At 36.8% G+C, this 12,256-nt stretch overlaps 1 protein-coding gene across 2 annotated transcripts in view; it reads left to right on the top strand.

Annotated features, from left to right (window-relative positions):
* TXNRD2 (thioredoxin reductase 2) overlaps positions 1 to 12,256 on the top strand; it is a 37,870-nt gene that overhangs the window by 13,174 nt on the left and 12,440 nt on the right. For both annotated transcript variants that reach the window (XM_074921600.1, XM_074921601.1), the window contains 2 exons: positions 231 to 405; positions 9,047 to 9,183. In XM_074921600.1, coding sequence (XP_074777701.1) covers positions 231 to 405; positions 9,047 to 9,183 — 312 coding nt within the window. The remainder of the gene's footprint in view (positions 1 to 230; positions 406 to 9,046; positions 9,184 to 12,256) is intronic.

Raw genomic sequence — 12,256 nt, forward strand, 5'->3', positions numbered from 1 at the left:
TCAAAAAAGTAATTTGAATATTCAGATGTATATACCTCTTGGAGTTGCAGGTCATGGTGGCTCAATAAATTATCATATGTTGACAATGCATAGTAACTAAGTGACAAAGAATGCTCGTAATGCACAGTGTATTTACTGGATTTTCATGAAGACAGCTGAAGGAGGGCTTTACATTAGAAAGTTAATATATCTTAAGAATAAACTTTTTTTTTTTCACCCCTACTCAACAGCAAATGGCATCTTTAGTAACTGAGCACATGGAATCTTACGGCACAAAATTTTTAAAGAGATGTTTCCCAACCAAAGTTAAAAAATTGGAGGGCAACAGATTGCAAGTGACCTGGAAAAACACTGACCTGGGCACAGAAGAAACCGATTCCTTTGACACAGTGATGTGGGCAGTAGGTAAATTTGATTATCTTAACATTTATTTGCAATGTTTTCCATTCTGAAAATGAAGTCCCCTCATCATGTTGTATGGGGCCAAACAGCCCCCCTCCCTTTTTTTATTTTAAATATTTAGTGACCTAAACATTGATAGTTTTTTAATTCTTGCATGCCTGACTTGTTCGCTTACAGTCTAAAAACACATGAAAGTTACAGTGAATGGAAGAAATCATAGTAACTACTTTTGCATAAGCTGCAATAAATGGGACCATGGAGTCTTCCTCACATTTACTAGAGGGTGAGAGCATGAATTCCGTTATTCCCTAAGTCCATACTCTCGACATATTCATGAAGCTATTCACTACAAGTTCCTATTTATCCCGTTCAAGAGGCTACCATTTCTTCTATGAATTTTTCTAAACTGTGCTGCTTAAGTTTGTTACTGCAGCCATCATGCAATTTGTAGAAAGAGAAGTAATTGTCCCTAAAAATCTGAGCTCGTTGCAGAGAACCTTGGAACTTTAGAGCTTTTTGAAATCTGATTAGGAAATTTCATGTATCTCAGACCCCTCAGAAGTGACATATGATGTCAATCAGTTTGAAGAACTTCGTGACAAACGGCTATGGGCATAATCACCAGAAATCAGTATTAAATCTGGGTTTTGCCTCATTTGGGTTAAATGCTACTTCTTGTAAGGATTAACATGCAAAATGATGTATGATACAAGGTTCCAGCCCACAGAAACAAAAATACTCTCTCTGCGTTGCCTCCCTAAGCTGCTTGTTTGTTGCTGTTATGAGTGGTCCTTCAGTTCCTGTATTGGTTCAGATGGACTGGAAGCCCAGCAGCGTAGGAGACCTCTTGATTTCTGTTCTTTTAAAGCTTTGTGAATTCTGTAATTCTAGATAAATAATGGATGGCTAAAGGTAGTAGTGATGTTTGGCAAGTGGATGATACCTGGTGAACAAAGTCAGTATGCTTAATCTTGCTGCACAAGAAGTCTGTTTTGATGCTGAAGAAAAATCCATTTTACTAGCAGCTTTAGGAATTCCTTTAACGACTTCATTTTTATGCTGTTCTTTTTACCTGACATGACTGTTTTTAAGTAGTGAGGAAGTGTTACTCTTTCATTTCTTGATAACAGATAAAGTTAAATTCTTGTGGTCACAGAATAGATTCATTACTGGAAACGGGAACAAGTCATTTACAGCATTTTGTATTTTGCCAAATGGACTAAATCTGTTGACTCCTTGTTCCTTTCCCCTGGTTGATTCAGCTTTTTGTATCTTCCTAATACCCCAAACAAAGAGCAAGTTGTGTGTTGTAACATTTTCTTTCTCTTACTGTGATTACTGTTCTCTTAGAAGTGCAATGGGCTTCTATAAATTCTGGAAACAGCCTGTAATATAAGGGATTATGCTCACCAGAACCAAAGACACTAATGATTGCCAAGAGTACAAAAGGTCATGCTATGTGGAGATGTGACAATCCTGAAAACTGTAGATTAATATTCATGGTGAGGTGAAAATGCTTCAAAAAGTGGGTTTCTAAATGCCATATTTGTTTTTTCTCAAGCTTTCTGGTAAAAGTACACTGAGGTGGAGTCACACCTGTGAAATGTCAAGTCAATTTGTTTACTTTTGTCAAACATGGAAAAAAGATCTATTTAATTGAAATAACAAGAAAAAAATCTCAGTTTAGCGTTAATTATAATGGGAAAAGGTTGCACAATATACTATTGCAACTCAGTTGAGTTGTGACTCCACTTGCTATTTAAATAGAGTGGAACTAAATGTATTATAATTTTCGTCATATATTTGAGTTACAGTCCATATTTAGAAACTGCAAAATGAACAGTTTGAGGGCTTGGGAGTTTTGTGTTGCCTTTTTTTTTTTTTAAGTGTTCAAATTGGCACTCCACCCTTAACGATTAAACACATTAACAGTTAAAGGTGGTTAATTGATGTGCAGTCGATATGATTCATTGTTTTGCTGTGTATCAACACACCCACACCAGGTGTCTCAGATAATAGGCTGGGAAACTTAGTAGTGTTGAGGATTTCCTGTCCGCAGATGTGCCAGTTACAATACTGATTGAAGAAAGTCAGCTTGTAGACTTAGTTAAAAGCAGTTGCTATTGTTAACTAATTGTAGCCTGAATTATAGCAGATATTTCCTTAGTTTTTGTAAGCATATTGTGAAATTTTAGTAGGATTTTATGAATAATGTCAAAAATATTTACTGACAGTGGGACATAGTTTGAGCTTGGTAGGCTATTATATCTTAGTGTAGGCCCTTTGAAAAAAATTACGTTGTGTTTCTATGAAGAGTTTTGGTTTTGGAATGTGTAATTTTCTGCTTGTATGAATAAGCCATTAAAAGCAGACACAATGCTCTTTTTGCTTTTCTAGCAAGTTTTTTGAACCAGTCAAAATGTTTGAGGCAAAAAAGATCTCTGTTTTTAATGTAATTAATGTAATTTAAAAGTTTCAGTACAAAAGATTTGTAGGTAACTGTTATAGGCCTGTGTTGCCTTGCTGAGTAACTACTGTTATATTCCAGATCAGTGAAATGGCTTTATGGACCTTTATTTGATTCTACCTGTCTAGTTTTCTAACGTCTTCCTGTCTAGTTTTCTAACGTCTTCCTGTCTAGTTTTCTAACGTCTTTCTGTCTTTTGTTAGTGCTCTGCCTTCTGCTTTTGTGAGAATTCTGAAATTATATTTAAATATATAAAATAATATATATATTTAAATATATAAAATAATTTTGGATTTTTTTTTTTTTTGGTTCAATATGGAACCAATAAACTTTAAATATTATCTAGTATTCCCCCTGCTCTTAAGGACTCCAAAAAATGTATTTGTTAGGTGCCTAATATACCTGAGCTATAAGGCAATGGTAAGTCTATGGACGTACAGATTGCACAGGGTCTTCATCCAAAGAAAAGAGTAGAGATTGGCACCTTTATGAACAGATGCAACTGCTGAGCTGCGGGGCAAAGTTGTGGGAGATCAGGCTTTATAGAGTAGGTTTGTTTCTGCTATGGGAGGACTGAAAGCCATGGATTGAATGCAGCAGTTACAACACAGCTAATATATAAAAGGAATTGCCATGTAGTATTTCTGTTTGAATGAGATGGCAAAAGATCATTGCTGTAACTGGAATTTGATTATTCACAAAGTCTTTAGAAAAGATACTGAGTTACTACATACCTGTGTAGAGGAGCAACACTGAATTGATGATTAGACTGAAGTTGTGTTTACAAATTATCCTAGAATTAGTTTGACAGAGAAAGTGGTGTGCTAGTAAACTGTTAACAGAAAGAGCTATGACCAGCAGCAGATTTTAAATTTAGCTTCACAAAAAGAGTTTTCTCCCTAATGAGAACAGTGGAACAACTATTTTCAAGTTTCTTTGCATTTATAAGCTTAGAGGAAAGCCAGTGTGTCTTTGAAATAATATCATCTTGGCTATAAAAATGAATTATAACTTTAGTTCAATGTAAAACTGAAGAGGTATCAGGTGATGCACATCATGTTCTATCAAGCATATTGTCCTTTGTGTCAGACAGGATGCTCGGCAGATTTATTTTTGGTGTAGTAAAGTAAGATCCTCACTGTTCAATATCAATAAAGGGTTAAGTACATAACATTTTTTTAATAGTAGTTTTCTGCAAGTTTCACAACCAAATCAGTTTGGATTAACTAAGAAAGCAGAAATTTTGTTTGGAGATTTTCTTTGAAAAGTCCCATATGGTAAAATATTGCTGTCATCTCCTGCGAGCATATCTCTGCCAGTCCCTGTAGAAAATGGGATGGGCTTTAGATTTGTCTTTGCAAACAAAATCTTGCCATCGAGTTTTTAACCTTTGAACTATTCAGTGAAAAATAATGCACCTTGGTTGATTTTGGACAACTGTTAGTGCTGAAGTAATGTGGTTTGCTGAGGCTCTGGGTCTTTGTTCTGAACTTCCCATGTCTCTTTCTCATTAATTTTAATTCATTACTGTCTTGGTAAGGTGTGGTTTCTGCAGTCCTAATGAAAATTGTCATTCCCATTACATCAGCCAGTGCTTTTAGGTTTTTCCCCAATATCTAGTTTTAATGGCATTGTCAGACTTTATTCAACAGGACTGTTTTTAATGTGCTAGTAATTTGTTTGCATTGAAGGGCACTTAGATGGTACTTTTTCCTTCTTTTGTTTAACCCACCCATAAACTTTGAGTGTAACTCTTTATGCTACTTATTTTACCAGCTTGTAACTACAAAAATCACTTCCTCATGTTGAGGAAAAGTTAGATGCTTTAATCTGCGTGTGAGAGAATGTTTTGGGTTCAGAACGATTTCAGCATTAAGGTGCTATTTGAGTTGATAGGTGATGGCTAGCCTTTACCTGAATGGTGGTATAAATACATTTTAAAATTGTGGAAAATGTTCCAAATTTCATGAAACCAGTATAATTACTATGACATTTTCTACAGAATACAGGTTCTGTTCACCCGTAAGTGTCTAGGAGAGTGAAGCCAATGACCTCACTTGGGAGTGGTGGTTGGGTACTGGTTTTTGAGATTGCAGAGCCATCCTTTAAGGGTGTGCAAAACCTTTGGTTAAAGCAAGCTTAGTGTGGGTGAATTAATGTAAAGGTGAACTGTAGCTTTCCTCTCAGAAAATGTTTCCAGCCCGCTTTACCTTGTACAGAACCTTCAGAACAAAATGTATAGAATTGTTAGAAGTCTGTCTCCTGCTGTAAGGTTTTCATTTGGTTGCATGTCACTTGGAGTTGCTGCTTTTTGTTGTTGTTTGGGTAGGACAAAACGACGTGTCTCCAGTTGCAAGGAACTGTAGATGTACGGTGGATGGTGATGGCCAGGTGTTTACTCATTGCACCATGGCTGTCACAAGCTTTCTGCCAAGATGGTTCCGTTGTGTAATACATATTACTAGCCAATGCTACAAGAGATAGTACAGTTCAGCAGACTTGGCAAGGAACCAGTTACTGCCCTAGCACTGACTAAAACTCGGGTTTTTTTCAAATTGTGGCACGCATGCTGAAAGTTTCAGTAATGAATGAAATGTTCAGAAACATCCTTGGTGCATGCTGCTCTCAACGTGGCAAAGGTTCTGAACTTTTTTTCACCTTAGTTAATCTTATGATAGTCTGTATTTTCTTGTAATCTGAATGTTAGTTACACTGAGTTGGTCTTTATTAGTCATTAACAGCTGGCTATGTGTTAGTGAACACCTTTGTGGGTTTTGAGGAGGGATTTGAAGGAGGAAAGAGTAGTGGTCTTGAAACTAATTTGGGGAGCGTGTCAGGCACCCAGAACAAGATGAGATAGAGTACCAAGACTGGAAACACAGGTGAGATTTTGATGAAGGTCAAACTGAGGTTGGATTGGGTAAAGTTCTGAAGTGATGTGTTAAAATGCCCATGTATTGGGAAGAAATGGAGAAGACTATTGGGCTTAAGTTTTGTGCTAGAAGAACCATCCTGTCACCTGCAATGTCTTCACAGTGGCTGTCAGCAATATCATGCCTGATAATAAAATGCTTGGTTGGCTCTAGTTTGGATTTTTCAAATGCTGGGCAGCAAACAGACATTCCAGCTTCTGTGATTAAGAAGCTGCAGCAGACCCATTATAAAATTCTGCTTTCAGCTGCACCTTTATCACCCTGGGAAATCTTACTGTATGCAAGAGTATGCTATCACTCATTTACTGCTGCCACTTACTTGACTCTGCCTATTCCTGTGCTATCTTCTCAGTTTAGCTGCTTCAGTGTCCACTGTTGGAGGTCCTACACCTGGAGGTCACAGCAGCCTGATAGTGCCTTCACCTTATTCTGTGCACAAGTGTGGTTACCAGAGCCCCTCAGCAGATGATGGGACAGAAATACCACATCACAATATAACCAGCCTAGTACCTATTCAAGATGGGTGCTTTAACCAGTCTCTTGTCACTCTCAGTAGCTAAGCTGGCTAGCAATCCCCTTATGAAGCCATGTTGTTAGGTTTAACGAAAAATTGGGTTTTCTTTTGAAGTTAAAAGTGAACGGGGACAGGCCCTGAAAGCAGGGATCTGTATAGTTTTCACAGCCACGTGGTTATTATATGGGTCTAATAATGATGAGATTATGATGTAGTATTAAAAGTGCACGTAACCTTTTTAAGGATCAGATTTGAATTGTCATCTTTCTTTTAGATGTCTGGCATAATATCTTGCTGGTTTGAATAAAATATAAATCTAGTCTTCTGTCTTGTACAATCATACACTCCTTGTTCTGTGGCAGTTTCAGGGCAGTGGACAACCTCAAACTAAAAGCACACATGCTGGCTTTAGCTTTAGGGGGAGGGAGGCCATCACTGTGTTGTGTGCCTCATAGGATTTCATACAGTTTTGTATTGCCCTCTGGATTTTAGAAATAAGCTGTAAACTCATGCTTTCTTGAAACTATAAATGTAAAAAACTTAGAGTTGTGGGTATGAAACAAATGTCCTTCTGATCCAATACTACTGAGAAAAGGTGAGAGCTGCTTCTATAATACACGTAAATGAATGTTGGGAAATACCAGAATTTCCTGAATTTGACATTAAAACATACCAACACACATTAGATAATCATGAACCTAAGCTACTGTATTTGAGAAGAAGCAAGATCAGTAAGTGTAATACTGGCTTATGGAGGTGAGCCAGCATGGGGCTAAAGGCCAATAAAGCTTCAGTTCAGTTTTTTAAAGTTTTGTTTTTGCTTTCAGAAATAATATTTAGGCAGCAAAGTTGAGAGAGAAATTTCACTATGAGTAGCGAGACATTTTTTATAACTCTTAGCTATTAATACCAAGCTGTACACATGTTTAAATAGACTGGAATCGAAAGGTTAAGTGTTATCCTGCAGATTTGATAAACTCAGCTGTTGTTGTCACAGGTCTTTAAATGACTCTATTGACAGTTTTTCTTTTTTTCCTCTCTCAGTGCCTGCCATTGCGTGCTAAGCTTTCTCTTGGCTCTGCCTGGCAGGAAAAAGGGGAAACTAGAAAACCCCATTAGTTGTCCATTTGCAGAATATCCAGGCTTTACTCTCAATACACAAAGAAATACAACGGTAGGAAGTTGTTTCACATCCGAGCCAAGATAAGGTCCTGGAGGTTTATTATTTTTGTTGCCTGATAGCATCAGAACTGGGGAGCAGGGGGCAGAGAAGGAACAGCAGATCAACATCCCATGGGGACAACAGAAGGGAAGACAGACAGATAGCCAAGTGCCGACAGCTTCAGTCAGTACTCCCAGAGGAAGTGTTGGTTTCACCAGATGAAATTAATACACAGAAGTCTTTACAGAGGCATTCAGATGTGACATTGTTTGGGGGGCCTGGCTATATGGCAGATGTATAAAGCAGTGAATCATATGTTTACATATAATTAGGTCTGTATTGACAAGCCAGGTTTTCCTTTTGTTTAATAATTTCCTACATTAACATCAAAGAGCTTGTTTTTATAATGAAAACACATTTCCCTTTTTGGTTTGCTTTGCTGTACCTCTGTATTAACATCAAACACAAAATCATGACTCACATGTAAAGGAGGCCTATATATGCAGATGTAGATAAATTAATATTCATTTATAGCCTCCAGAAATGGATGCAGTGGCATAAAATTTACTTCATTTGGATATATTCAGGTGATCTTTTCCAGGTGATCCTGTGTATCCCTACCAATTTTGGGAGTATCTGATAATTCTGCTATGCTTATTAGCCTTCAGATACATTTGAAAAATCGGTTTGGATTTAAGATTGCAATTTCTGGGTCAGGAATTGCTTTGTTAGATGCTCTATGCAAAGCTCAGTGTAATGTCATCAAGACTTCGGTGGTCTAAGTGGTAACTCTATGCAGAAAACACTTCAAAAATATTTGTTTAAAGATGAGATAATTTAAAATCATTGGAAGAGGAAACTAATAAAATCTAGTCTTGATAGAATTTGCCTCATTTGTTTTTAAATCCATTTAAAATAGTGTTTCTAAACTCTACAGAAATAGCTCAGATACAGAGTTTGAGCTAAATAACTCAGCATTAAGGACTTTAAAGCAAAGTTGGTAAACTTTTTCATCCATGCTGAGGGAACTAAAAAAGCTTCAAGGTAAGTGTATCAGATAACAAGAAAAGAGGACTTCAGGAATGTTTAATGTTCAACAGCATTATTAATAATTTTTATCCACGAGTGTGCACAACAGGCTGCTTGTTAGTATTGAGTGCCATTTGATTAATGTTTATTAGAAATTGTCAGTGTCGAAGTTGCTTAGTTATTATATGCATATTCATGATACATTAGGAAATTGCATTTAGAATATGCAATATATATTAAATCATGCAGGTTTTGCACTTTTTGCAGTGGATGTTGTCCTGCACATTTTTAAAGAATAACTTTTTCTGAAATAGTCTGAGAAAAGGCAATAGTAATACAGCTTCTTTCACAAAGAAATTCATATCCATACTTTCTATCCTTACAACTTTTTCAGTAAGAGATGAGTTTTGTCAGGTTTCTATTTGGACTATCAAATAACACAAAGTTCTTAGAAACCTACAGTGGAGGATTCCAGCTTTTTAGATTAACATCATTAAAGTTTTCCAATAGTTTTAATTTAATTTTTTTTTCTCCTTAAGGCCGAGCCCCTGACACTGAAACTCTCAATTTGGAGACAGTTGGAGTGAAAACTAATTCTGAAACTGGAAAGATCATCGTTGATGCCAGTGAAGCTACTTCTGTTCCTCACATTTATGCAATTGGAGACATAACAGAGGTACTGAGTCTACATAAACTATTTTACAATAACAGGAAGCCAACTTTGTTCCTGACTAATAACTAGTCCCCAGATGTCGTCATGCTCTAGCATATATCTTGGTGTTTTGCTCTTTTTCATTTTGCAGAGCTGTAGTGTTTATGACAGCCACCTGGGTCAGTGATTTCCTCTACATGGATCTTGTGAAGTGTCTCAACATTAGAGATTATTACTGATGTTTATCAGGGAATGCATCATTGGTCAGAGGCTAATAATAATGTCTTTATCACTTCAGTTATCTTTCTAATAATGTTTTTATCACTTCAGACATACGACTTCATGCTGCCTCTGAATGCTGAGTGAAAGCAGTTCTTGCCTTCAGGAGTTAAATACACTTACTGTGAATGACTGTGACAAGTTCTGTAATTCCATTTTTAGCATTTTGGGATTTAATTGAGACTAGTCACAGGACAGCATTTCTGCTTCCCAACACAAAATGCTTCTGAGAAAAGTTTTTTCCTCTAGAATAAGAAAAAGTAATTTGACTTGTGTTCATGATTTGTGAAAAGAAAAAGTAATTTGACTTGTGTTCATGATTTGTGGATGGTTACGCCAGGTAAGCATGAGGTGTAGGTTTGGGGTTTTTGTTGTGTGTTGGTTTTTTTTTAAAAGAGGGGATGTTGTAATTTAAGCAAAATAATTTAGTTATTATAGATGCAAAAACAATTCTGTGGCCTTAATCTAGTGCTATTGATAATCTACAGTTATCTATGACAAGCATGTCTTATCCTGATCAAAGTGCACGAAAATACTTCCAGTCTCTCAATTTTCAGTTTACTGAAGAACTCAGAGTATCTGCTGAGAACTGGGCATCTTCACATATGTTGTCTTTCTAAAAAAAAAAATGTTTGTCTGGATTCTGAACTGTACAGTTAGAGGAACATGTTTTCATCAGCTGCCTGCTGTTCCTGAAGAATATAGAGGCTGAGCATTGCAAGATACAGAATTCTCTCACCGGTTGTTGAACTTAATGGAAATGAGCATGTGCCTTTCTATAAAGATTTTTTTGATATAGTGAAGGCATCTTTTTTTAAAAGTCCGGTAAATCTGTAGCAACATCCAAACACCATATATAGTATAATTTGAGAGACCTTTAAAAGATTTCTCATTCTGCCATCTTTTAAAGGTCTCTCAAATTTATAAACTCTACAGGTGCTCTGAGTTTTTGAAGAGATGTAGCAGGTTACAGAATATCTTGGGAATAGCCTTGCAAGTTTCTGACTGGACTCTGGAACTGCCAGAGACACTTAAATCTCATAAATCTAATGACCATTCCTGACCTCTATGTAGACATGTGTTTCTTCCTGTCTGTCTCCATCTTCATGTGAATGACTTGCCATTTCCTTTTAAACTGTGTTAGAACTCTTTCTTGCTCAGCTATTTCTTTTTTTTTCTTTTTTTTTTTTTTAATTTTTATTACTCTCCACAGCTTCTCTGTCCTGTCCAGTCACTCAGAGTTTGGGGATTATGTATAGTTCCTCTCCTTTCTTCTCGCTTCACATACAGGTTCCTGTATGTACAAGACTCTGTACTTGTCACTTCTTGCTCTGAGATATTTCATTAAGTCCTCTGTCTGCTCACAATGACCTCCTACACCTGCTTGTCCATGATTATGCCTTGATTGGACCTCCTGGTTTCCAAACTTTTCTTTTTAATTTCATCCAAGAAGCATTTGTTAGAGGCAATGATGGCAAGGTCTTAGATTCTATTGCTCATTTTGCTGCCAATCTGCAGTGTTATTTTGGGCAAGTAATTTCCTTTTGGGTGCTTTTTGTCTTCTGCCCTTTGAGGATTTAGTTAAGTAAGAAATATAAGGCAGGAGAAGGCAGGATGCTCTCCTCTTTCCTACTCTGGATCTAAAAAATCAGGTCTTCATTTATTCATCATTTTCATTTTGTTGTGAAAACTTGGATTTCCTTTTCCTGCTTTTGTCCTCATTAGTGCAGATTTTTGAACTTGAGTTTTTCAGTAGGCACTTTTAAATGTAGGCATTGAAAACAGCAACACAGTTTTATACTGTGTCAAGTGTACAGCTGGGGAAAACCCAGAGTTAAATCAGTGCTCTGTAGAGATATTCTCTTAAGCTTTTATCTGTATATGGGCTTAATACTGGGAATTAAAGAAATCACAGTATTGTACTCATGCATTTCTAGAGTTTAAAGATAGAAGGAATTATTGCCATTATCTTATCTGACTCCAGTATAATGTGAGCCATGTAATTCCACTTGTTAAGCAATTAAGTTTATTTTATTTGAATACTAAATTAATTTTGTCCTTTTTTTTAAAAGCAGAATTTAGATAATAAAATTCATTGGCATGGGAATCAGCAGTAAAAGAAAGTTCTGTTGGTGCACATCTCAAAGAATACATACGGAAGAATCAAGTGCCTTCTGCTGAGAACCACAAAGCTGTAGAAATTGGTGTGTGATACTTTCTGGGTGAGGCCTACCAAAAGAGCACAGGAAGGGGTGACTTGTTTCTTGTGAATGAGCATCAGTGACCCCTAATATTGCTTATAAGTATAAGGTCTTTTTTCTCCAGTGTTCCTGCTCAGAATTTCTCTTTGCTCTGCTCTCTCCGTGTCAGAGTCTTTGCTACCATAAAGTGCTATTGCTCATACCTTTGCAAGTAGTTCTCAAGCCCTCCTTCTCTTTCCTTTACTACACCACACTGAATAGACACTAAATTGCTACCAAATAGCAATAACTACTTTTTTTGTTTGTTTTAATTCAGTGCCCTGGCTGGAAGGGGACTGAGAGAGGGGAAAGGCAAGTTTCCTGATATGCTCAGATTGACTGTTTTCATTTTGGAGTCATACACAGCTGGCACAAATGGGAAACTATGTGTGCATGGGTGTCTTGTTGCACCCTTGTATGGCAAATGGAATCCTAATGTTATTCAAGCTGTTCATTTGGAGAAAAGGGGGAAAAAAACCGTCCAGAGGTCAGTGAGTTTGTCTACGCTCAAATAAAGTTTTTCAAGCTTTGGCAAAATATTATTTTCAGCTGACAGGTGAAATTGCATTTAGGCGTTT

The sequence above is a fragment of the Athene noctua genome, chromosome 17 (assembly GCF_965140245.1).
Source record: "Athene noctua chromosome 17, bAthNoc1.hap1.1, whole genome shotgun sequence".
Taxonomy (NCBI): Eukaryota; Metazoa; Chordata; class Aves; order Strigiformes; family Strigidae; genus Athene; species Athene noctua.